Source organism: Elgaria multicarinata, chromosome 9 (genome assembly GCF_023053635.1).
Source record: "Elgaria multicarinata webbii isolate HBS135686 ecotype San Diego chromosome 9, rElgMul1.1.pri, whole genome shotgun sequence".
Lineage (NCBI taxonomy): Eukaryota > Metazoa > Chordata > Lepidosauria > Squamata > Anguidae > Elgaria > Elgaria multicarinata.
In genome coordinates, this window is record NC_086179.1 from 90,961,499 (window position 1) to 90,989,451 (window position 27,953).

The window sequence follows — 27,953 nt, forward strand, 5'->3', positions numbered from 1 at the left end:
AAATACAAAGTCTGTCACTGCCTCCATTTTCTCCCTCTATTTGCCAGTTATCAATCAAGCTGGTTGCCATAGTCTTGGTTTTTTTGAGGTTTAACTGCAACCCAGCTTTTGCACTTTCTTCTTTCACCTTTGCCACACCTACTGAAATCCCCTGTTCTGTACAACTGTTAAAGATACAGGAGCCCTGTCCTCCTTTTCTAGATGACGGTATCATAGGGTATGAGAACAGAATCCACATAACCAATACTGGAGAAAATGGTGTGCTCTGGATTATCCAGTTGTTTATTTTGGCTAGCAGGTGGGGATGCTTGAGGTTTTCAATTAGTCTGCATTTCCTGAACTAATACATAGATCAGAACCTTTACTTTTCGCTCTTCTTCAAATTAAAACTCCATATTTTAGGATATATTTGTATTTCAGTGTGTGTGTTTAAAAATGGGGAGATTAATGCAGAAACAGGGCAAGATAGAATTAAGAATGATCTATGCAAAATGTATACAGACCAGAAATCAACTGGCCTGTCCATCCCTAGTAGAAGATTCCTGGTCATGGCTTATGGAGCATGTAGATCCTTTCCTGTCCAACCACAGGAAGTATGTCTTCACTAAAGTTGCATGTTTCTTTCTATTCCATTATATCATAAACCCTGACCAGAAAGAAACATGTGATTTTAGAGAAGCCACAACAACCAGACAAAGATTTATACATTATTCGTATTGGAAAGCTGGCCGTTAGCTTTCCATCTGTAATCCATCCATTTCTTTGCTTACTGTTTTGGAATTCTAGGTGAGGGAAAGAGGTTTTTTTTTTATATTTATTTATTTATTACATTTTTATACCACCCAATAGCCGAAGCTCTCTGTTAGTAAAACAATCTAGTTAGTAAAACAGTCCCTTAACAGCTGCAAAAGCCATAAAAACAATAGAAAGAGCAACACAAAGGAAGTGATTAGGCAGGTGCCTAAACTCAAATAAGCAACTCAATATGAAAGACTCCAAAAACCATTATGAGTTATTCTGTGGCCCTTATTAAAGCATTGCCGTTACACAAATGAGAAGCAATGGGATGTGTGAGCATTTTCTATTGCATGACTGGTTCCTGTAATTGGATAGATGCCTTCTGACCTCATCAACGGTTCTATCAACTTGGAGAAGACATAATAAGCAATATTAAGTGTTTCTAGAAAGACTGTATATACTGTATTTCTTCGATTCTAAGACGCACTTTTTTCCCATATAAACATCTCTAAAAACGGGGTACGTCTTAGAATTGCAGGTCAATTATTATTTCTTAGAATCAAAGCATTTTTTCTGTTGGTGGTACTGAAATTAGTGTGCGTCTTACAATCGATGGTGTCTTACAATCGAAGAAATACGGTAATATATGTCAAAAGCTTGTATATCTATAGATAGATAGATAGATAGATTTCTATTATTAGAATGTGTCCATATATGTTGATTTTAAGTTGGCAAACACAAAACAGTGCTAAAGGTTGGGTTTTGTGCATCCCAAAGCCCATTCTCTGATTTCAGAAGGTTTGTCAAAACACTATTGTATCATGAAGGCTAGAAACAGTGTTGCTGTAAAGAAAAAGAAATGTAGAATAGACAAAATAATCTTTAATTGGGTCAAATACCACTGTTTAAAATTTGCAGGCTTTCCAACCAATACAGGATGCTTCATCAAACATTCAGAATGAAAGACAAGATACATGGATAAGGAACAGTTACATATCCAGCTGGCATTTTGTCACAGTTGATCAGAGATAAAATGGTTGAGAAAGCTGGAGTTAACTGGATTAGAATTCAGTTGGGTTGACCCACAGGAGAGAGCACTCCGGTTTTAAATCATTTGGGAATTATCAACATTTATATTGTGCTCAAAGTTCTTCACATACATTATGCTAGCAATTCTTTCAACAGTCCTTAAGATTTAGCAGACTTCTTGCCCCCACATTGTAGATGGGGCTGCGAAGGAGACAAAAAACCTTTTAGTGAGTTCATAGCCAAGATGAGAACTGACTAGTAAGTAGGACAAATTCAGTTTTGTCCCAGATATAAATGGCTCTGGGGTCATTTTTGGAGTGAGAGAAGATATATTTCGGCGATCACTTGAGAAACTGCTTTAAAAATTACTGAAATGCTTTTCTCAAGTTTCATAGATAATTAATAAATATTCTCCTACAATATCAATCAGCATCTCTGTTTCCTATTTCAAACTGGAAAAAGAAGAGAATTGAAAACAGCTAAATGTCCATATAAATTGGCCAGCTAGACTACCTCAAAATGATTGATAATTTGCTTTAGTTACCGCTGCACACTGAGAAAAAAAATAGTTTCTTTGATTTGTTGGTGTAACATAGGGTTTGGGCAAGGGTGATGAGCACTTAAAAGCAACACTAAATTGCATTTATTAAAATGTAAAAACATGCAGAAGTCAATGGAAAGTAGACGAAAGGATTAAACAGAAGGAAAATGGCAGTAAAATGTGATGACAGCTTATTTCAAGATATGTGACAAATGCCATTGCATTAATTATCATGAACTGTTAAGGTTAACTAAGGGGAAAAGAGAAAGATTGTAAGGTTGGTTGTTGTTTTTTCTAATTTACTAATTAACACGACATCAGAATTTGAAAAAATATGTTATTAAGTAATTTATCAGCAAATCTTATTTACGTTGGTATTTGATTTCAAACAATTCTGTTTAGAATTAGCATAGTGATAAATTACCATTGTATTAGAAAGTAGACTTTTTCTAGCATGGGGAAGTGGCAGGAGCAGAAGTCAAGTTACTGGTAGTATTTTCTGAATTCAAGTGCTAATACTGGATTTAAGTGATGCTAATACATCAGCTAAAAATGCAGCCATCTACTGTTAATGAATGCAAAACACATATGTTTCAGTCCCACTATACCTATTTACCCATTAAATTCAATGGGTTTAGTTCTGAGTAGACATAGAATCATAGAATTATAGAAGAGCAGAGTTGGAAGGGGCCTACAAGGCCATTGAGTCCAACCCCCTGCTCAATGCAGGAATCCACCCTAAAGCATCCCTGACAGATGGTTGAATGACTCTAGTGTGGGACAACCTCCCTAGGTAACTGGTTCCATTGTCGTACTGCTCTAACAGTCAGGAAGTTTTTCCTGATGTCCAGCTGGAACCTGGCTTCCTGTAACTTGAGCCCGTTATTCTGTGTCCTACACTCTGGGAGGATCGAGAAGAGATCCTGGCCCTCCTCTGTGTGACAACCTTTTAAGTATTTTAAGAGTGCTATCTTGTCTCTCCTCAATCTTCTCTTCGTCAGGCTAAACATGCTCAGTTCAGTTTAGTTCTGAGTAGACATGCATAGGATTACACTGTAAAGCAAAACGTTAATAACAGTGAAATGAAAATTAGAGGTAGCAAGGGAAGTGGTGCCAGGCTGATGCCCTGGATTTCTCAGGGAGGTAATGACTTGTTTCTTTGGTTGATCAATCTCTTTGAAGTCCAGCGCTCTTGGTTTTAACCTGTTCTTTTTTTACTGTGATGAAGCATATCAGAATGTCTTCATGGTTTTTAGAAGAGATTCTTCATGGACATAATTCTGAGTTTCATCATTACAAAATTCTCAGACCAGTATGCTCTATTTAATGTCAGCAGAGACTCACACACACACACAAAGTAATCGTAAATAAGATTTGTCAGCAAAGGCTTTGATAGTTTATATTTAGAATTATGTAGAACCATGTCCTATTGAAAAATTGCCATTTGCTACTTTCTTTTTTAGATGTTGAAGATTCTTTCTACAATGTTCTCATTTATGCAAAGTGTTTTACAGTTGTTCTGTATTACTCAAGGCCTACATGACATGTGACTCACCAAGTCAAATGCAAACAATCAGTCATATATGGTAGCCCACCAAGACCTCGATGACCTTATAGCATAGGAGCAGCCCTGCTGGACCAAACCAAAAAGCCTTCTAGCCCAGATGCCTCCAGTCCATAAAAAGTTTGAAAGCAATAGCCTTCCCTTGTGACTTGCACCTTGGTACTAGTATGCAGCAATACACCAGTACCCTATCTCTAAACAAGGAGGATCAATTTAACTGTCATGGCTAATAGCCATTGATAGATCTGTCCCCTATGAATTTGTCTTGTTTTCTTTTAAATCAGTCTAGGACAACGATGAAAACCTGTGGCAGTGAATACTATGAATGAATAATGTGTTGTGTGAGAAAGTACTTTATGTAGTCTATACTGAATTGAATGCCAACCAATTTCACTTTGTGACCCTGAGTTCCAGCCTTATGGGAGGGAGAAAAATATCTCCATTTCTTTTTTAAAAATCATTCATAATTTAATGAATATACTGCGTTCCCCTTTAATTGTCTTGTTTTCAAAAATCTAAATACTTCCAAGTGCTTTGGTGTTTTTTTCTTGTAGAGAGCCGCTCCAACATTTCAGTTACTTCGTTTGCCCTTTTCTGCGTTTTTTCTAGCTCTTTTCTTTTTGACCAGAGCTGTACATAGTCCAATTTTGCTGCCTGCTTGGGACCACAAAAACATCAGAATTGTCAAACACCTAGCAGTCTAAAGTGTATGTGAGTGAGTTGCTTTTGGCTTGGTGAATCACAAAATGTGCTGGGCTAAATTGTGCTGGCCCGTTTCTCTAGAATAATCAACCTGTATTTTTTTTTCATGTGCTGCAGACTAAGGGATCTCCAAGTGCAGCAGCATCAGGAATGCAAAAGAAGGTCAAGAGGACTCTGCCCAACCCACCTCCAGAAGATGTTGCAGTAGGAACACAATCTGCCTTCACCACTGTGGGCTCAGTTTCACGTCGAAGGATCTGTAGAAGCAATACCATGGCAAGAGCTAAAATCCTTCAGGATATAGACAGAGAACTGGATCTGGTAGAACGAGAGTCAGCCAAGCTTCGGAAGAAGCAAGCAGAGCTAGATGAGGAAGAGAAAGAAATAGATGCAAAACTTCGGTATCTAGAAATGGGCATCAATCGACGAAAAGAAGCATTGCTAAAAGAAAGAGAAAAGAGAGAGCGTGCCTACCTTCAGGGAGTAGCAGAGGAACGTGATTATATGTCTGACAGTGAAGTCAGCAGCGCCAGGCCTACCAGGATAGAATCTCAGCATGGCTTGGAAAGGCCACGGACTGCACCCCAAACAGAATTTGACCAATTTATACCCCCACAGACCCAACCAGAAACTCAGTTTACAACTCCTACAAGTCCTTATACTCAGTATCAGTACTCTTCGCCTGCCCTTCCTACTCAAGCACCAAGTCAGTACACCCAGCAGTCCCATTACCAGCAGCAGCAGCCTTTATATCAACAGCAGGTTTCTCCTTATCAGACCCAGTCTGCATTCCAAACTGTGGCAACCATGTCCTTCACACCCCAAGCCCAGCCACCGCCAACCCCACAGCCTTCCTATCAGCTCTCATCACAGTTGATGGTGATCCCACAAAAAACCAGGCAAACTTCATTATACCTGGAGCCCAAGATAACAACCAACTATGATGTGATTCGCAATCAGCCTCTCATGATAGCACCTGCATCTTCTGATAACACTTATGCAGTGTCCCATTTAGGTAGTAAATACAGCACCTTGGACTTAAGGTTGGGGCTGGATGAAAGAAGCAGCATGGCCAGTAGTCCCATCTCGAGCATATCTGGTGACTCTTTTTATGCAGACATTGACCATCACGCATCCCGTAATTATGTACTGATTGATGATATTGGGGACCTTGGTAAAGGAACGTCCTCACTTAGCTCTGCTTATGGTCTACATGAGAAGGATCTGAGCAAAACCGATAGGCTTCTTCGAACTACTGAGGCCCGGAGGGTGCAAGAAGTCTCAGATTTCCTCGCACCACTGCAAACATCTTCTCGATTGCACAGCTACATGAAAACTGAGGAAGACCCAATGGAAGATCCTTATGAACTGAAGCTTCTAAAGCATCAGATCAAGCAGGAGTTCCGAAGGGGTGCTGAAAGCTTGGATCACCTGGCAGGCCTTTCACAATATTACCATGCGGATACAAGCTACAGACATTTCCCCAAATCAGAGAAATATAGTATAAGCAGGCTTACCTTAGAGAAACAAGCTGCCAAACAGCTCCCAGCAGCCCTCCTGTACCAGAAGCAGTCAAAACATAAGAAGGCCTTGATAGACCCCAAATTGTCAAAATTTTCACCCATTCAGGAAAGCAGAGACCTGGAGCTTGATTATTCAAGCTACTTAACTTCCAGCACATCATCACTGGGGGGCATAACCTCCAGAGCGAGGCTACTCCAGGATGACATCACATTTGGGCTTCGGAAAAATATCACAGACCAACAGAAGTACATGGGGCCAACACTGACACATTCCCTTGGGACAAGCCTTGGGGCTGCACTGAGTGCAACAATGAGATCCACCTTGCAAGATGATGCTGACAAACCCTACGGCAGTAGCAGCAGATCCAGGCCTTCTTCCCGTCCATCTTCAGTCTATGGGCTTGACTTATCTCTAAAAAGAGATTCTTCAAGCTCTTCTTTAAGACTGAAAGCCCAAGAGGCTGAACCACTGGACGTTTCCTTCAGCCATGCAGCTCCCTCTGGAAGAACTAAACCCACCAGCCTACCTATAAGTCAGAGTAGGGGACGAATCCCAATAGTAGCCCAGAACTCAGAAGAAGAGAGTCCCTTAAGTCCCGTGGGCCAGCCAATGGGAATGGCACGAGCTGCAGCTGGGCCATTGCCACCTATATCTGCAGACACTAGGGATCAGTTTGGATCAAGCCATTCATTGCCTGAAGTCCAACAGCACATGAGGGAAGAGTCACGTGCTCGAGGCTATGACCGGGACATAGCGTTCATCATGGATGACTTCCAGCATGCCATGTCAGACAGTGAAGGTAAACCAGACTTCAGACTGCTTTATCGCTCTCACAACACAAATCCTTATTTCTATGCATGTGTCTAATTTCCTCATCTTTCGGGGACTACTACTACTTCTTTTTTTTCTTTCCGCATTTTGTGTGTGTATATATGTGCGTGTGTATATATATATATGTATATATATTCTTTTCAGTTGGTCGACTGAACTGTATGCTCAGATTCTGGGTGGGTATATATAGATAGACTTGCATGTTCAAGTCATTTTTTTTCCTTTTAGTTTGCGTGTGCATTTTTCTCTATTTCTTGCTCTTTCTACTTTCTTAAAAGCGTTTTGGCTGGGGTTTTCAGAAGCTTTCATTCAGGATTGGTTTATCTTCTTCCAGTATGTTCAGTGGAATACATCTTCACTGAAATCAACTAAGGCTGAAAATACCACCCAAAATATAGTCTTTATAACAATGTGACCCATCCTGTTCCCAATTTATCCTTATAAGAAGCAATCCTCTGTGCAATAAGCTTGTTGAGAAATTTCAGCACCTTAACGTTTCCAAGAGCCATAGAGCACAGTTTACAAATAAAAAACCTTTATGAAAGGTATTCCCTTATATAATTCAATGATAAATTATGATTTTCAATCCTGATAGTAGAAGAAGCAATAGTGTTCTGATGAGGTATTGTATCTTTGGAAACTTCATTATCACACCTTTATAATCACACCTTCGTAAAGTGTATTGTTTTGGTTGTGTATGGACTACTGTACATTAAAAACTATGCTGATATAAACATGTTTCTTGTTCAGATGGACAGAGCAATTAATATCCTCACTAATTACATACATATAATTTTAATCCTATCCATATGTATAAATTACCAAACATGAACCATAACCAGTACTTTTGCCATATAAGTGTATTTGTAAAATGACTGTTTGTGAAGGATGCTACACAATTGGCAAAGTCCTATCTGTTCTTCCAAGTATTGAGAAAAATCTGAGAGGTGGAGGGAGTTAGGAATTTGTAAAATTGAGGAAGAGAACTGCTTTTTTTAAAATCCCAAGTAAATGTACAAATAAATGGTGATGGGAAGTTCACAGGCAAGTGCAAACTCTTGTCTCACACAGATGCACACTAAATTGCATGGTGCAATTATGAAATGCTGCTTTTTCAAAAGCAAAAGAAAATGTTATGCTGATGTTAAATATTAAAGTGTACATTATGTATCAGCATTGTTGGACTTGAGTAAAGTTCTAAATATTTTGAAAACTGTTTTAGAAGCAATTTCAACAAGAACTTTTGAAAGAATGAATTTTACATGTTTCTTACCTGTTTTTTTCTTTGTATGTGCTCTGTTGACTTTTTGTGCTTATTATTCAATAAAAATACAATGCATGCACTGTTCTGTTTGCTAATAGCAGTGATTGCTATAAAACAAATGGTTGTATTAGTCTGGAGTATCATGATAGCTATAATTTCCTAGCATTTTCTTCTTAACTTCAACGTCATTTCTTCAGAAAAAAAATGTTCTTATCTATAAAAATCACTCTGAAGGAGAAAACGCATTGGAAAATGTGATGCAAAGCTACTTTTCATATCTGTGATCTGACCTTTGTTCTATCTCAGAGAAGTATAAAGAGATGAAGTTGAATCCAAAGCAAGCTAGTTGTATTTTGATCCCATTGAGATCAGTGGGATTTAGATTAGCCATGACTATGTTTTTGCATTGTTTTCCATAGGATCTACATAGGATTGCTCTGGTTCCAACTCATGTTCTTTAGATTTGTAACTAGGTTTTGGCTATTTTATTTTTTAAGGTTCTTTTTAAATGATTTTACATTATCTTATGTGAAAAGATGTCTAAAATGCCCATTATGGAAATATCTATTCTCCCAGATTCTGCAGAGATTAAATGTAACTGTTAACAGATGCAGGTCCTCTTTCAAGATGAAGTCCTTATCCCAAAGTAAACCACTTCTCAATATAGTCAAGAAATATTGGAGAGGAATAAGGAGAAAAGAGTTTATGACCACAGTCATATCACACAAAAGTATGAGGGTCGGACTCCATTTTTAACCACACTCCACCCCACCTTTCTCTGTCTCTTTTTTTCTCTCTCTATTTCTGAAAATGTTGAAGTCATGGGGAGGATTTTTTTAATTCCCTCTGTAAGACACCCAGCGTAATTATTTCTTCCATTCCTTATTAAAATTATTGATCTAAAGTATCTTTTACATAAAGATTGACACCTTCAATGCCATCAACAAGCAATCTTCTTCTTCACTGTTTTGTTGGGATTAAGGAGACAGGGCACACTCCAGGCCCTTGGTACACTGCAAGAATATAGTCTGCATATCATATTTATGAGTCTCCAACAACTAGCCCATTTAAACCACGCTTAAGCATCTTTAGATCTCAAGAAGAAGTTCTTCTTGTCTTTACTACATTGGACATCCCAGTTTTCCTCCTTTCCTGAGGTTGTTGAGGCTCTAATACAACTGTTCTTCATTTACAAAATCATATCTGTAGGTAGTCCTGATAGAACAAAGGGGTGAGATAATAGATTGGCTGAAGAAAGAGAGGAATTAAATCAATCTTTGTATGTCTTTTTTCTTCTTTCAAAATTTGCTCAAAATCCCCAACTATATTTCCAAAAGATTTTCTTATGGTATAAGCCAGGGGTGGACAACATGTGGCTCTCCAGATGTTTTGGCCTACAATTCCCATCAGCCTTAGCCAGCATAGCAAATAGTGAGGGATGATGGGAATTGTAGGGCCAAAACATCTGAAGGGCCATAAGTTGCCCACTTCTGTTGGAAGCCATCCATCTGTTGTCCTTCCATGTAAGGTCACCAAGAAGCGTAGCATCTACATATACTTTTTCTGAAACAAAAAAGGAGGAACTTGGACCATTCTTCTCACTTGCATTTGTCAGATATAACAACATGTAGCACCCACTGGAATTTAAGCAACATTTGCTCCTGCAGTCCTTTTCATGAAAAATAAATGTTTACAATAACACCTTTGAAACCATAACTTATATTGTGGGTCTGTTCACACAACATACTCACCCACACACAGTGCGGCTGTTCACACAACATGCTAACCCACACTCAGTGGTTGACTGTGTGTTGTTTTGAACTATGGGTTTTCGTCTTATCTGAACACAGCTAGAGTTGGTTAACCATGAAGTGTGGCTTACTTCCTTGAGAACTCGTGGTTTGATGTTGGGTTGTACTGGGTGGCTAACAAGCCCCACCCTGCATGGTTAACAAGCCACCCTGGCTGCATTCACACAACATGAAAACCCACCCGGCAGAAATAATGCTACGTGATGTAAAGTCTGCAAATCCACAATTGGTCGTGTGAAGTCCAGCATCTATTTCTGTACTTATTATTTATTATTTATTTATTTACTTGGAGTTCATTGTTATCTTCATGGCAGATAGTGGAAAGTGTGTTCATGCTACAGCAGCAGCAGCAGCAGAACTCAAAGGTGATTCCTAGGATGACGCAGTGATAATGTCAGATACATTTTGTGGATACATTTTTAGTAGCAAGTACTGTATACCTTCTTTCAACTCAAGTAATATGATATTATTGATGGTATTGGTTCCTATGATCAAGTTAGGATCTTTTTTTTTAGGGTGCACAACGTGACCCACAGATATTGAAAGCTGTGAAGAAAAACCACGTGTAGGAAAAGGAAGTAATACAACCTTCATAACAGAAACAAAATGATTAACTACAAGTTTACTAGGCTAACATTTTAATAATATGCCATTGTATTTGTTCAGTTTGGTCTCCTGAGTAAATAGTGTCTTTAAGCAGATTAGAGTTTTGGGAGATGTGCGCATTCATCACAAACAAAGGTATCTGAAAAGTATCAAAGATACAGCGTGCCGAAATACTGACCGATTTACTACTAAGCCTTTGTACGAAGAGCCAGGTCATACTGTTCTACACTCCCCACTTTCAGAATGTTTGCAGGATCAATTCACTTATGACCAAAGAGCACTGTATTTAGATTGTAATATCTCTTTATTTACAAGTAGACAAAAGAAAGGGGCCTAAGTCAAGCACCCATGACAGATAGTGCTAGCCTTTAAAGCAGCACCAGTTTCCTGCAGAAATCATGTGTTTGGAACCCCCCAGGGCCTTTGTTTTCAGCTTTGCCACAACTTTTTCTCCTTTACCGGCTTCCAATTTGTTTCATGCCAGCACTTACCCAAGTAAATGAGGTATCTTCAATAGCTAGTAACCGCCAGTCATCAAAACTAGCCAGTATCTTTAGCTAGTAAGCATACAAAGCTCCACAGATAATCACTTCACTTATCACAAGAAGTTAGTATTGTCCAATATATTCATTTTATTGTTACTTTACAAGTGTGACTTTAATTGTGGGGTGTCGAAAGAATGGCACACTCATATACAGCCCTGCAAGCTGTATAGTTAAAGTAACATATGACTAGTTCTCAGCTAAATATGCTTTTCAGCCTAATCTTACACATAGTAAGTGGAAGTAAGCCCCCACCCCCACCCCTGCCATTAAATGTGCATAGAATTGAAGCCTTAGGGAAATCACAGCTGTAACCATAGATTCTCGATCCTCCCAGAGTGCAGGACACGGAATAAAAGGCTCAAGTTAAAGGAAGCCAGATTCCAGGTGGACATCAGGAAAAACTTCCTGACTGTTAGAGCAGTATGACAATGGAATCAGTTACCTAGGGAGGTTGTGGGCTCTCCCACACTAGAGGCATTCAAGAGGCAGCTGGACAACCATCTGTCAGGGATGCTTTAGGGTGGATTCCTGCATTGAGCAAGGGGTTGGACTCGATGGCCTTGTAGGCCCCTTCCAGCTCTGCTATTCTATGATTCTATGATTTCAGATTTCCATTATGATTCAATTAGGAAAAGGCCTGTGAAATTTGACATATGGGGTTTTATGTATTTATTTATTTATTTGTTGCATTTTATACCACCCAATAGCCGAAGCTCTCTGGGCAGTTCACAAAAATTAAAAATATTCAAAGTATAAAACAAACAGTATAAAAGCATAATATAAAATACAATATAGAAGCACAACCATGATAAAAGCAGAAGCAGTGCAGAAATACAATTTTAAAATACAAAGTTAAAACAGCATAAGTTTATAGACTGTTAAAATGCTGAGAGAATAAAAAGGTCTTCACCTGGCATCTGAAAGAATATAGTGTAGCCATCCAAATGGGTGGCCATCACTACATCTTGTGGTAGTGAATTCCATAATTTAATTTAACTATGTGCTGTGTAAAGAAGTCCTTCCTTTTATTTGTCCTGAATCTCCCACCAAACAGCTTCATGGAATGACCCCAATGGGTTCTAGTATTTTGAGAGAGGGAGAAGAATGTCTCTCTGTCCACATTCTCCACACCATGCATAATTTTGCACACCTCTATTGTGTTTCTTTTTTGCCTCCTTTTTTCCAAGCTAAACAATCCCAGTTGCCGTAACCTTCCCTCATAGGAGAGATGCTCCAGCCCCTTAACCATTTTAGTTGCCCTTTTCTGCACTTTTTCCAGCTCTATAATATCTTCTTCTTTTTTTACGTGTGGTGACCAGAACTGTCCACAGTATTCTAAGTGTGGTCACACCTTGATCTTGTATAAAGGCAGTACGATACTGGCAGTTTTATTCTCAATTCCCATTTTTAGTGTTTTTCACTTTGTTGGGATTTGACTTGTATCACTGCTCAGTGAATTGTTTGCTGCTTGAACGGACTCACAAAACTGTTGTCTGGTATACATATCTGTGCATCTCCCTTTATTTTAATGGAATCTATGTTTATTTTGCTTCATTAAAAGATAGCTTATTGGAGCGTATTACATTGCTAAGAATTATATTGTTAAAGCTTAGTAGGTCTTAGCCTGGTCAGTTGCTGGATAGGAGAATGTTCTGGAAAACCATGTAAATCTGTCTAAGCACCCTGTAGGAAGATCACATTTAGAGCAATAACAGTGATAGGGCATATAAACAAACCTTGAAAGCTGCTACTTCTAGTAGTGCTACTTATTTATTTCATTTATATACCACCCCATAGCTGAAGCTCTCTGGGCGGTTTAAAATGTTGAACATTAAAAATCAATATACAAAATTTAAAAGCATCAAAACAGGCAACAGTCAAGAACAATATATATTTAAAACAACTATGAACTCTCAGCCAGGCCTAAATATTAGGCAAAAACAACAACCCACCACTGACTTCTTTGCTTATTAAAACAGCCCTTCATGAACCTTCTCTGCCTAGAAGCAGCTTGTTGGGGTTTAATTGCACATGGCTGCATGTAAGGGTGAAACAAAACACATTTGGAAGGTGGTGGAAGTTATTGAACACACATCAATAATGTGCAAAAATTCTGCTCTGAAAATAAATACCTTAAAATTTAGTGAATTTGTGTTTTTACACTTGCACTTACAATGTATGTGAGTCTTCACCCTTATACTGTAAGTCAGGCAAGTCACACTCCGGAGTAATTTAATATAATCTGTTAAATAGATTTGATTTACAGGACTAGGTTTGAAGAATTGTCTGGTTTAGAAGACTCCAGGTGCATTCAAACAATTCAACAGTGCATCTTGACTAGAGATAGTTTTGCCAGGTTCTCACCCAGAAAGAGCTCCATACAGTCTGCACTCTTATCATAATTTGCCCCAAGGGGACACATCGTGTGCACTCAGCAGCCAAAGAAAGAGAGAATGACCACTGCAAGAGATGGGGGAAGCAGAAGTGATTGGTTGGATCACTTGAAAAACTGGTGATTAGAGCACTTTGAATTATATATTGATTTATATTTCTGCCCTGTGCCACAGGCTCAAAACAGAGACATTATAAAAATAAAAATATTAAAGCCACAAACCAACACACGTAAAGACAGAAAAAAGCTCTACATCTACCAGCATTAAAAAAAATAACTTCTTTACTTAAAAGTTTTGCATCATTTTCAGAAAATGTCCAGAATCAGACTTTGGTGGGCTTGAAAATGGGGAACGCTTCAGAACTTGGAAGCATCTACCAAAAATGGTTCTGTTTTCTGCTGTTATATATATAAGGCACAATAGACGTGCCCCATGCAGACATTAGACACTGTGAAGGAACTGAGGGCAGGGTATAGTCTATAAGGAGGGATGCAAAGTGTTTTGTGAAGTGACCTACTAACAGAAAAATCTCAGAAACCTATGTTGAACAGAATATTTAAGAAACCAAACAAGGCCAACGAATTTCTTATAGCCTTCTGACATAACAGCTCTTAAGGCTATGTCTTCTCTATCGCTTCCTACTAACCTGAGTTTGTCTGCTTCCACTCTTGCCTGCTACTTTTGCTTTAAAATGCATGGCCAATTATTAACTGCTATATGCATGTTGACTGCGCACACCGGACTATTGCTCTTCTCACATCTCTGGCTCAGAACCTATGACGTGTCCTTGGTTTTCAAAGCCTACCACCTGCGCCGGGAAGAAACAGATTGGTTCGACAAGCCCCGGGAGACTCGTTTGGAGAATGGACATGGTTTTGACCGAAGACTGCCAGACAAGCTAGCCCATTCAAGACCACCAAGTCAGCATCAAGACCAAGTAAGAAGGCTATGTTTTAAACCAATGATATACTTTAAGAACATTTTTTATTCATGCTATCTCCCATAGTTCATTATACACAGGCATAGTTCATTATACCACTCAATTTGTCAAAGTGAAGTTTAAGGAAACTCCATTCTCCCTCTCTAATACTCATTGTAAAGGCAAAGGAAAATAGTATAGCTTTAGTGGTTGCCTGAAAGACCTACAACTATAGCAGGACAAATTGAAAGCATTTTGACAGATATAGTTCCAAAAGTTGAACCTTTTCCCCTCCTCCCCACGGTAAAATTAATTGAACTACTGATAATTTGCTGCCTTTTATGGGCATTCTAAACGTGCCATTTTATTTGCAGCAGCTGCTGAAGTCTACCTACTGGTAGAGTCAGTCCTGAACCACAGTGCTATCTTCACAAGCATTGTAGAGTGAGGTAGTATGTAAAAGTCTCTGCAATCCTATAAGCTCCTTGATGAGCACATGTACACCATCCAGAAATTACTCAAGCATAGGGTGACCATATGAAAACGAGGACAGGGCTCCTGTATCTTTAACAGTTGCGTAGAAAAGGGAATTTCAGCAGGTGTAATTTGTATATATGGAGAACCTGGTGAAATTCCCTCTTTATCACAACAGTTAAAGCTGCAGGAGCTATACTAGTGACCAGATATAAAAGAGGGCAGGGCATCTGCAGCTTTAGCTGGTGTGATGAAGAGGACATTTCAGCAGGTTCTCCATATATACAAATGGCACCAGCTGAACTTCCCTTTTCAATGCAACTGTTAAAGATACAGGAGCCCTGTCCTCCTTTTCATATGGTCACCCTACTCAAGCAACTCAAGTAGCTAGGGTTAGTGCTACTCCAAATGATCATGAGATTTGATTTTCACTGCAAAGATTTCCATTTCAGGAGGTTAAAAAATGTACACACACAAAATACTACCCTCCACTCTTATGTAACACCTGTTGGCCGCCATTTTTTTCTCCCAGTCTCCTGATGCTTGGGAAGGAAGGGAATGTATCCCCTTTGCTGAGGTAAGTGAAAGTTCGTCAGAAAAGAAGAGTTAATTTCACAGGGACAAAAATGTTCATGAAATCCCCCCTCCTTTTCGCTAAACAGGTCCATAATCATGAAGAAAATTGCATTTCTGACACTAGCCCTCCTCAGAGGTTTAGAAAGTGTGTAAGCTCTTTATGTGGGGAAGGGAAGTAGGCACAAATAGACTAGCTCCACACATGCCCTCCATCTGCATTTTTATCAACCTTGATTTGTAGAGTATGACTACAGCAGAGAGACATCTCCATCCATCAGGAGCTTTCCATGTGATTCATAGAATCATGGAATCATAGAATAGCAGAGTTGGAAGAGACCTACAAGGCCTGCTCAATGCAGGAATTCACCCTAAAGCAACCCTGACAGATGGTTGTCCAGCTGCCTTTTGAAGACCCTAGTGTGGGAGAGGCCACAACCTCCCTAGATAACTTGTTCCATTGCCGTACTGATTCCATTGTCATACAGATAGCCTCCATAGATAGAGGAACTAAAGTATCAAAGGGGACAAAAATGAAGACAGAGGGCAGAGCTAGCACAATTATACCTGCTTACCCTCCTTGTAGAGCTTATATGCACTCTGAATGGCTAAAGAAGGCTACTTTAACACATTAGTTTTGTACAACATCCCATGGTTGGAAAATCAAGGATGTTGTACAAATTTAATGTGGGAATGTGTCGTACATGCAATTTGTTTCACCATTTGGAAGTTTTTTAGTGAACTGTTGACCTTAGTGAAGAGTCGACTGTTCCAGGCCATAACGTCTATGCAAACTATACGTATGACATACTTGCATAATACATTGTTTACATACAGGAATAACTCAGTGGAGAAGGTCCATGTCTGGAGAATGTAACATGCAAAGCAGCTGGCTCCATAATCATCCTGTGAACTCTAAACTCCCTTGAGAGATACAGAGTAGAATCAGCACTGACCTAAGATGTTGCATTTTATGACCCAAGAATTTTACCACAGAATCTCTTGCAATACCAGAGAGGATGCTGGAATAAACCCTTGACACCAAAAGTTCTCCTGACACACAAATCTAAGGTCACATGGCTGCATCATTGGCACTCCTAAAAATATTGCCATCCCCCCATACTACTGAGCCAATAGGCTCCAGCCTTACTCACCTCTTCACTGGCCACTTCCAGCCAGCTAACCAATCCCATCCCACCTCTGTTTTGTTTTCCACTTGACTCATATGTTCTGAAGTTACTGAGCATGGCCAGTCCTCATTGGGCTTTGTGTGTGTGTGTTGGGGGGGGGGGTGTCTCCTAGATATTTGTTTGTACTTCTGCAAACAGTGGGGCTCCTTCAAGCCTGTTGATACATTCGTCTTCTCTTTGGATCGTGCTTTTTTGATCAGCACTCACCCATGACCTTTGCAAGTAGGGGTACTTCTAAGTGAGAACATAATTTAACTCATGTGGCATCTTTTTTGTTGCATGATATTAGCAAATTCTACTCAGCATATTAAGTTTGTTCAACTTCCACATCATACATCATGCTTCACTCAGTTTCCCAAATGTTGGGTGGGTGGGTGTTTTTTTAGTAATACTGACCCAAATTCTATCCTACACTTACCATCATAGGAAAATGTAAGTACAGTGCTCAGACTATAATAAACTAAAACAAAGTTCCAGTTCAAACATGCAGGAAAAGTACATAATCCTGGGCCAGCCAGTTTAGATTATAGTGATGGGCTGCTTGTTTGAAAACTTTTTAAAAAATGCTTCCTATACATAGGAGGCTAGCGTGACAAAGAGAACAGTTTCAGACTCGCTTTCTTCCTGATGAAATATCCATATATAGGAAATGTGCTTTTGTAAAAAAATTCACCTGCTGCTCAAAGTTGTAAAGCCTTCGGTGAATCAGACCATGTGATTTTTCTGCAAATTTAAAACAGGCCAATAACACCCCTCTTCTTGAAAGAGCTTTTCTTTGGCTTAATTTGTATTCACGATCCCTGTCTGTTAGAATTAGCGCTGTGCCGAAAAATTCTCCCATATATTTTTCTGACCGTTCTCATTCAATATTGTACAAAAGAAGTTGCTTTCGAAAAGACATGCAATGCTGAAGAAAATTTTGGAGAAATTGCCATGGGTTGGTTTTGGGTTTCGTGTTTTTGTGCTTACCTGACTTCGGAGGTGGCCAAGGTGTGTGTGCAAGTGTCCGGCCTTTCATTGTACAATCATCTCTCTGGAAGCCTACAGCTTCCTTGGCTTCCCACATTTTATTTAATCCCACAGGTTTCCCATTATTTTATTTATTTATTTATTTATTTATTGCACTTATATACCGCTCCCATAGCCAGAGCTCTCTGGGCGGTTTACAGAAATTCCCATCAGGTGGTAAATCTCATCAAGAGGTAATTCCTCTCATAGGTCTTGTTCATATTATGAAGTACAGGCAGCCTGCGAGGCTTCAAAGCAATGGAGAAATGTGTAGTAGAAATAAAACACATGCACAGCCCCCTCAGCACTCTCACAGTGATTAGTAAGCTCAAAATGCCACAAAAATACATTATAAGACATCCTGAGAATGAGGCAGAACCATGGAAGCCTCATTCATGGAAGAAGAAAACGTTCAAGATATTGGAGAACAAATTTTGTCACTAGCTCCACCTCTTTCCAAGGCCTAGAAACAACACTGCTCCCTCACATCTGCATTGTGGTGGGTGCAAAATGGTAGGTGGGGGGCAGCCTACACAACTGATGCTGTTGCCACTTGTGGCAGCACAAAAAATCTAAAAAACCCTCTCACAATAAAAGAAACAAGCTGTACTACAACCCCTGCCAATGATAACCCCCTATCTGTTGAGATTTCTCCTTCCCCTGGAGAAATTCATTGAAACTGTCCCACCCCAATTTCTCTGCCCATAAATAGGGTGGGGGATTTCAAGAGGGCACTTGCACACATTTCTAATTAAAATCCTGTAATTAAATCCAGAATTTATTTTCTGTCTATACTAGGCTTTAAACCTCAAATCCAACACACAGTCCCATTTACATCAGTCTGTGCAAGCACCTTCCAGTAAAAGAAATGAATTTGCTCAATAATGTTTGGCCAAGAGCATTCACCAGCCCAGATTTGCCCTGAGGCCGCAATAAATATGCAGTTCAGCAGACATCAGAGCCACCAAATGTCAAGCCACTGACCACTCCAGCCAAAAAGACAACACTGCCGGCAACTTGTCTTCTCATATATTTTCCCCTAAAGCTGTTTAATCTAACAGATCCAACTTGTATTTGAACTAGGGATGTGCTCCGCTTCTAATCGGACCGGCGAATTAGAAGCGGAGCGGGGGGCTTCGCCTGCCCTTAAGGCGGAGGCAAAGAGGATTGGGGGGCCAGCGGAGCGGGGCGAAGAGGATCGAGGTGAAGGCAGATCCTTCACCTCGATCAGGAGCTCCGCCAGAAAGGTAAGTGGGGTTTACCAGGCCCTGCCACTGTCACTGTCGCCCATGCGGCGACAGCGGCAGGGCCCGGTAAAAAAAAAACCCTCCTCTCCCTTACCTGCGTCCATCCGCGGTCCGTCGGCTTCTTCAATTGAGCCCGCGGTTCAACCAGGAAGTCTAGGCCGCACTTGGCCGACATCTAATCACATGGGCCCTAAACTGGGACAGTAAAGTGCAGCTTAGGCTAAAGAAGTGTGGCAGATTATCTAAAAGTGCAGTTGCCTGTCCTTTCTGCAGCATGAGAAACTTCCATAAGATGCTACAGATGAGATGGGCGATATTAAATTAGAGTATATTTGCAATGGACTTGCTGATAAATTCCCATTGTACCCTATTAAACCTCTTGACCATTTGGACTTCCTGTACACTTGAACCATTTCCTATGCTGGAATTTCCTACACAGAGTTTTGTGATAGAGCAAAGTTCCACTCTGACCAGAAACTGGGCTAGAATAACGAGAACCGGTAAAGACAGAAGAACATCCAAAACAGCTGTATCTCCTTTGTTTTCAGGCAGGCCCATTGCTTTCAGTTCCATTCAAGAAATAACATAGGAGTAATTCTAGGATATTTCAGACGGAAGAATGTCAACTTTACATATCTGGAGGCCTTCAGGGCACCAAGGAACTGCCAGTACTGCTGCTCCACATCAAAACCACACCTCTTTAAAAAGACAGAAGAGTAGCTCTACAGTGATGTACACCAGCAGATATAGTGCTGCTATTTATTTATTTATTTATTTATTACATTTATATACCGCCCCATAGCCAAAGCTCTCTAGGTGGTTTACAAAAGTTAAAAACAGTGAACATTAAAACAGTATACAAAATTTTAAACCATCAAAAATATAAAAACTACAGTATAAAACAACAGTATCCATTTAAACAACAACAGTTCTGGGGTTAGGATTCATTCCTTTTAAAAAAGTAAGTTAGATTTTGTGAGCTCTCAAAAGAAATGGAAGAAGCATAGGGGAGATGCAGAACAACAATTTGATGATGATCTCTCTGTTGATGCCCCATATGAAGTGAGTGAACGAAGAATAGCAAATATCTATGTTTAGTCCTATGTAGAGAAGACCTATTGAAATGAATGGGACAAGTAGGTCTTGACTAACTTAAATCTAATTCATTTCAATAGTTATACTCTATCTAGAACTAACATTGGACACTACCCCTAGTGAGGCAGTATGTCCCCCACATGCACACAAACACAGGGTTATTCAAAGAAAATGGTGGTAGGAAAGGCAGATATAATAGCAACCGTTGTCGAGTCAGACCTTTTGCCCTAAGGCCCTAAGGACATTCATTTCCTAGCAGGTCCAAGCACCCCAGAGGGCCTTCTGCACCTGAGCAGCTGATGTCAGGGCCTGTTATTTTTTTACATTTTTAAAAACATTTTAGGGCCCAACACAGAGCAGTGCTGAGCCATGAGGCTGAAGCCACTACCACCTTTCTTCAACCCAGAATGCCTCTAGGCCCCCACTGTAGTATCATAATGTGGCACTTTGTCAGAGGCATTGTGGACAATGTACGATGGTGGCTACAGCAGCAGTAAAGCATGGTGGTCCTCCTCTCAGAGCCAGAGGAACTAGAGAGCAGCATGCCTAGAGTGCCCACCTTGGGCATGTCTACACCAGGGGAGGGGAGGGGGAGGATCTCGCGATATGCTGATTGTGAGATCCTCCCCCTCAGTCCACATGTGGCGTGCAACATCCTGGGAGTAAGGAGGACATCGCGCCCACCATTTTTTTAAAAAGAAAAGGTAAGTGTTTTTTAAAAAAAATCCCCAACCCCGCTCCCCTCCTCACCCCCAATGGGCACGGAGTGCTTGAAGAGCTCCATGCCCTGTGCCCGGTTCCTGGCTCCTCGCATTTACTTGCAAGGAGCCGGGACGAAACTGGGATGGCCGCCCACACATCCTGCAATCTTGGGACGATCCCGAGACTGCAGGAAAAATCAGGCTAAAAGCCATCCCGGTAATCCTGGGGAAATGGAGGAATCATCCCTCCCTGCCCCAGGGATCCCCTGTGTGTCATGTGGACGCACAGGGATGATCCCGGGGTGATCCCCAGGATAAGACATCATCTAGACATGCTCCTTGTTTCCTAGCTCTGAAGAGAGTTTGATAATATGCATGGGCTGTGTCTGGGATCTGAAACGGCCTGTTAAAGCCTGCAGCCTTTATGTCTGGCAGTACTGAATTAAATCAAGGATGGCCTACTTTTGGCTCATCACCCTAATTCATCCCATTTCATCCCATCCCAGCACACCCCTAATAGCCATCTGAGTGCATCCCTATTTACTCAGTACTTGTGGCTGGCTTCTGTCTTTACAGAGGAACAACATTATATACTACTGTGTAATATCAGCATGTAATGCTAAATTTGGACACTCTGAGGTAGAGAAAGTATGTCAGGGAGGGAAATTCCAGGTCCCAATCTATGGGCATGAGAGTCATAACTGCCAAGAGCACCTGTATTTTAATTATTAGCCCTGCTCCTATTCCTTTGACAGGACCCTGAAAAAATCCCAATGTATTAGGTGAAGTTTTTGTCATCACACCTGGAAAATATTTCCTCACTACTTTTCTGTAGGCCAGGTTGCTGTTCAGGGCCAGTATAATGGTGGCAACTTAACTGGAAACCCATTCATTTAGACTAGGGGTAGGTCATCTGTCCCTCCAGATATTGTTGGACTCCAGCTCCCATCAGCCCTGGTTAGCATGGCCAATAGTGAGAGATTATGGGAGTTGCAGTCCAGCAACCTCTGGGGAGCCACAGATCGTCCTGATTTTGACCTCAGTTTAAGGTGCCGTTCTCATGTGTCTATACCTCCTATAAATAGATGAACAGGTTAAAACATTTTAAATTAAAGGCCTGGTTCTAAATTCTCTATGTTCCAAATCACCCATCCCGGCAGTCATCTCTTCCAAATATGCAGAATTATCTTTATGACCCACTGCTGTGTGTATAAATCTTTGACCTTTTTCAGATGATATGTTAAACCATGGGGGTTAATCATTTTGAGCTAAACATTATGGCTTAGGGTATCATATGAGCCATTCCTAACCATGGTGGCTACACAACCATGGTTTACACATGCTCACTAACCATTTATTGCAAAAGGGCCTAGCCATGGCTTATCGTGTTGTCTGATGAACGGGCCTTTTATCAATCTGGAGCGCTAATCCAACTTTAATATTAGAAAAGAACGCTTCTAAAATCAGCCAGCCAGCAAAACAGGTGAAAAGTAGATAAACTGCAGTGTCCAGAAAGTCTCAAATATTCCTTGCAACTGCTCAGATTCTAATCACCACAGATTTAGCGGCTGCAGGAACTTTTCCCTCCCTCCCTCAAACACACGCACACACACCTAGCTTTGGGATGGGGTGTTCCTCACAGCTTGAGAACTATGGGTTAATCTCTCCCCTATTCCTGTTGATAACAGAAAGTGCGCTAAGGAAAGTGTTATGACACTGTTAGAATGAGACAGCTCTTCTGAACGGATGGAATCTACACCTCTCCTTTACTTTTCATTCCGTTCTTCTTTCAGTGGAGAAGCAGCACTCTCATTATGAAAGAGGACAGGCTACTGGGGCTACGATCGATGGACTCCTTAAATGCAATGACAGTGCCCTGAGCAATACAAGGGCTTCAGACCCTTTCTAGGCTGCCTAGGAGCAAGCATTGCTCTCGCTCGCTCTCGCCCTCTCGCTCGCTGTGTGTGTGTGTGTGTGTGTGTGTGTTTGTGTTCCTTTCCTCCAGAAGTAAATTATGTCCTGAATGATCCATTCTCTCCAAATCCATGCAGTGGACAACTTGACGGACTGGTTCCAATTTTGTGATTAAATGAGAGGCTTGTTTCTAAAGACTTAGGCCTAATCTACACCATGTAGGATATTGCACTATGAAAGTGGTATATAAAAGGCAGGAGCCACACTACTGCTTTATAGCGGTATTGAAGTGCACTGACAATTGTTGCGGCCCATTGACACATACCATATACCGCTTTCATACTGCTATATCCTGCTTGGTGTGGCTCCTGCCTTTTATACACCACTTTCATAGTGCAATATCCTGCTTGGTGTGGATGAGCCCCTTCACTACAATATTGACATACACGATTCATGTACAGAATATCCTTTAAGATAGCTGAGGGGAGATAGCTGCAGTGAATTACCGCCCAGAGAGCTTCGGCTATTGGGCGGTATAGAAATTAAATAAATAAATAATGCTTTCCTACACTTTGGAACAAATAATGACCTCCAGTAATTACCACAGTCTCCTCATGGAAACAGAGCAACTCCCAAACGTATTGGAAAATAAGGCTTTTTCTAAACCAGCGGTTATCCTGGGCTGATACCTGGGATTGCTCCTGTGAGTCCAGATGATGCCCAGGGGATTCCAGGCTCAAGGAGGGATCATCCCTCCATGGCCCCGGGATAAAGCCCAACACTTTGGGCCTGCTTTTTCTTGCGGTCTCAGGCTGAGCCCAAGACCACGAGCATGTGGCCCATTTCTGTGGCTTTCCCAGCTCCGCATGATTACTCGCGAGGAGCCGGGAGCCGCCTACGGAGCGCAGCGCAAGCACTGCGCCCATTGGTGCTAGGGTGGAGGGAGCAGGGAAATTTGGTAAAATTAAAAAAAAACCACTTACCTTTGCGCAGGATCGGTGGACCGCTCTAGCCTCTTTAAAAAAAAAAATTAAAATGGTGGGTGCGACGGTTCTCTTGTTGAGGTCGCCTCGCCTGACATGTAAATGAGGGCAGGATCTCATGTTATTCACAACGCGAGATCACCCCTCCTCCATCCTGAAACATGCGGTAGGTCTAGCAAAGGCCTAAATCCTCCTTTCAGATGTTATATACTACTGTATATAATCAATATATTTGACCCATTGGGATAAAACTGATTTTGTTTTATTGTAGTTCAAGGGGAAAATGTAAATATAAAATTTGTTTCTTGAAGAATTCTTCCAATCACTTCTTCATGCATTAGGCATCACAAATTAGAAATATCCATCAAGAATACAAATCTGAGCCAGGATGTTCCAGCCAAGAGCCAAGCCTTGCCTTCTATTGAAATAGAACTTGTTCCTACCCTAAGTAATAATAATAATAATAATAATAATAATAATAATAATAATAATAATAATTTATTTGTTACCCGCCTCTCCCTACGGATTGAGGCGGGGTACAACACAAATGCAAACGCCATAGAATACACATAATTAAAATATTTAAAACTAATACATTATATTATTAAAAGGCATCTTAAAATTCAGCTGGGTAGGTCTGCCGGAACAGATCAGTCTTTATAGCTTTCTTAAAATCCGGAAGACTATTAAATTGATGAATCTCTCCCGGCAGGTCATTCCATAATCTGGGAGCGGCAGAAGAAAAGGTCCTCTGGGTAATGGTTGTTAATCTAGTTTTTGCTGGCTGAAGTAGATTCTTCCCAGAGGACCTGAGTGTGCGGGGTGGATTGTACAGGAGAAGGCGATCCCGCAGGTAGCCTGGACCCAAACCATGTAGGGCTTTAAAGGTGATAACCAACACTGCCCGGAAACTAATTGGCAGCCAGTGAAGAGATTTTAAAACTGGTGGCATATGTATAGGCATACCATGTATTTTTTATACAAAAAACTTTTGATGGAATCTTGCAGAATTTGGGCTGCAGGAATTTTACAATCCATTCCTGCAACACAAACAAAGCTGCCCTGGGGTTTTAGCTTTGGTCGCCTTGGTGGATGATCTTCTCCGGGAACTGGACAGGGGGAGTGTGTCCCTGCTGGTTCTGCTGGACCTCTCAGCGGCGTTCGATACCATCAACCATGGTATCCTTCTGGGCTGCCTTGCTGGGATGGGTCTTGGAGGCACTGTTTTACAGTGGCTCCATTCCTTCCTGGATGGACGGACCCAGAAGGTGGTACTGGGGGACTCCTGTTCGACTCCTTGGCCATTGGCCTGTGGAGTCCCTCAGGGCTCTGTTTTGTCCCCCATGCTATTTAACATATACATGAAACCGTTGGGAGAGGTTATCCAGAGTTCTGGCGTGCGGTGCCACCAGTACGCTGATGACACCCAACTCTACTACTCCTTTCCACCCAATTCCAAGGAAGCAGTTTCTGTGCTAAACCGCTGTTTGTTGGCAGTAATGGATTGGATGAGGGCGAACAAATTGAAGCTTAATCCAGATAAGACAGAGGTGCTCCTGGTCAGTCGAAAGGCAGATCAGGGAATAGGGATTCAGCTTGTGTTGGATGGGGCTACACTCCCCCTGAAGACGCAGGTCCGCAGCTTGGGTGTACTTCTGGATTCAGCCCTGAGCCTGGATGATGCCCAGGTTTCGGCGGTGGCCAGGAGTGCATTTGCACAGTTAAAGCTAGTGCGCCAGCTGCGCCCGTTCCTAGAGATGTCGGACCTGGCCACGGTGACACATGCCTTAGTTACATCCCGATTGGATTACTGTAACGCGCTCTACGTGGGGCTGCCTTTGAAGAGTGTTCGGAAACTCCAGCTGGCTCAAAGAGCTGCAGCCAGGTTGTTGACCGGGGCTGGTTACAGGGAGCATACAACTCCCCTGTTAAAACAGCTCCACTGGCTTCCAGTCTGTTTCCGGGTACAATTCAAAGTGCTGGTTATGACCTATATAGCTCTATATGGTTCGGGTCCAAGTTATTTGAAAGAACGTATTCTCCCTTATGAGCCTGCCTGTGCTTTAAGATCTTCTGGAGAAGCCCTTCTTTCAGTCCCACCTTCTTCACAGGCACGCTTGGTGGGAACATGGGAGAGGACCTTCTCGGTGGCTGCTCCGGTGCTCTGGAACTCTCTTCCCGGGGAAGCTAGGCTGGCTCCCTCCTTGATGGGCTTTCGGAAGCAGGCTAAAACTTTTTTGTTCAAGCAGGCCTTTGGAGAATAATCCAGCCCTCCATCTATGTTAATGTTTTATAATTTTGTTGTGTATTTTTTAATTGTTTATGGTTTTGTTTCCCTCCCCCCCCATGTATATTTTAACCTTTGTAAGGCCGCCTTGAGGCCCAGCATTGGGCAAAAGGCAGGATAATAATAATAATAATAATAATAATAATAATAATAATAATAATAATAATAATAATAATAATAAACCTGAAAGGCAAAATCCTTCTCCTCCATGTTGTACAATGAAAACTAATTATATCTTTTGCACTATTGGAAGCAATCTGTAAAGCAAAAGGCTTATGTGCCGACCAAGATAAGAAGAGTGAAAGATGGCAACAAGATAGTTAAATCTCATCAGTTGTTCTATGAAAGGCTTATCTGATACCACAGCATAAGGACACAAGAGTGTTCCCACAATATATTGCTGTCTTAAAACACAGTGTGGGGCATTCCCTCGAACACCTTAAAGGAAAATCCAAGTGTTCCCATGGTCTCCTGAGTACATTTTTTGCTGAGCTGCATATGTGTATTGCACTTTCTCACATAATGTTTTTGGATAGAGGAGAGAATCACAAGAACACTCTGGGCATGTCTACACCATGCCTTATCGTGGGGATCATCCCAGGATCATCCCACATGACACACGGGATCCCGGGGACAGGGAGGTATGCTTTAGGGTGGATTCCTGAACTGAGCAGGGGGTTGGACTCGATGGCCTTATAGGTCCCTTCCAAATCTACTATTCTATGATTCTATGATCCCTCCATTTCCCCCGGGATAACTGGGACGGCTTTTAGCCTGATTTTTCCCACAGTCTCGGGATCGTCCCGAGAGCGCGGGAGGTATGGGTGGCCGTCCCAGCTCCTCGTGAGTAAATGTGAGGAGGCGGGAACCAGGCACAGAGCTCTTTAGGTGGGTTGGCGGGAGCGGGTTTTTTAAAAAAACAACAACTTACATTTCCGATGGAGTGCACAAATGCTCATCTTCTGTAAAAAAAAGAAAAGAAAAGAAAGAAAAGAAAGAAAGAAAGAAAGAAAGGTGGATGCGACATCCCTCGTTCCTCCCGGGATGTCGTGTGCACCGTCTGCACAAAGGAGACAATCTTGAGATCAGAAAATTGCGAGATCCTCCCCTCTTCCAGAATGCCAGGAGGTGTAGACATGCCCTCAGTTTTCTGCCATTTTTTGACCACTCTCAGAAACATTCTCTATTGTGTAGACTAACTTCATAATGCCAACCACCACTGAAGCACCATTTCCTACAAGCTATAAAAAGATATTATTGATCTCTGGGTACCAATAAACTCCAAAAGCTTATATTTATGCTTATGTACCACAACGATTTATACTGATTGTAAAACACTGCAGGTGAAAGTAATGGAAATATAATAGGCTAAGGCAAGTTCCTATTCTTTTCTTGGCTATGCCTGAATAAATTTGTAGCCTTCATTTTTTAAAAAATGACAAAATAAATTATACAGTAAATTACAATTTATGGAACCTAAAACTGAATTTGCATAAAAATGAATGGTTTTAAACTTACTCACTGCTGGTTTAAGGATAGAATTCCTTGCTTTTTTAAAAAAAAAATCTCTATAAATATTGTATGGAAGGAGAATTTGTGATATTAAAACCCATTTACATTAATATGTTTCAGGCAACACTTGAGAAACAGTTTTACTGAGATGGTTGAGAATTTATATTAAGAGGAAGTTTAACAAAGCAGTACATTCCCAGTGACCTAATGCCTTACTAAAACTAGCCCCTTCCAAAAATCGGGGAGCAGATGGCACAGATTACAAAAAGTTCCTCAAGTGTTTCGTGAATTTTAAAATATAGTAGAGAAGTTAAAAGGGGGTTGCATGGTTCACTGTTCTAAATTGGCCCTTCTCAAAGCCGATTTTCTCCTTTTTTTTTCTTCTTTTTTTTAAAAAAGAGAGGTTATCTAGATTTTGGTCCAAGCATTTGCTTGTGAGGTTTAGTTAGACCATCAGGCTGCTATTGAAACCATAGGAGAAGGGTCATTAAAAAGAAGGCAG

The 27,953-nt window shown here is 41.0% G+C and overlaps 1 protein-coding gene across 1 annotated transcript in view; it reads left to right on the forward strand.

The window, feature by feature from the left end:
- PCLO (piccolo presynaptic cytomatrix protein) overlaps nt 1–27,953 on the forward strand; it is a 167,384-nt gene that overhangs the window by 25,910 nt on the left and 113,521 nt on the right. The window contains exons 4-5 of the mRNA XM_063134321.1: nt 4,692–6,897; nt 14,349–14,485. Of these exons, the coding sequence (XP_062990391.1) occupies nt 4,692–6,897; nt 14,349–14,485 (2,343 nt within the window). The remainder of the gene's footprint in view (nt 1–4,691; nt 6,898–14,348; nt 14,486–27,953) is intronic.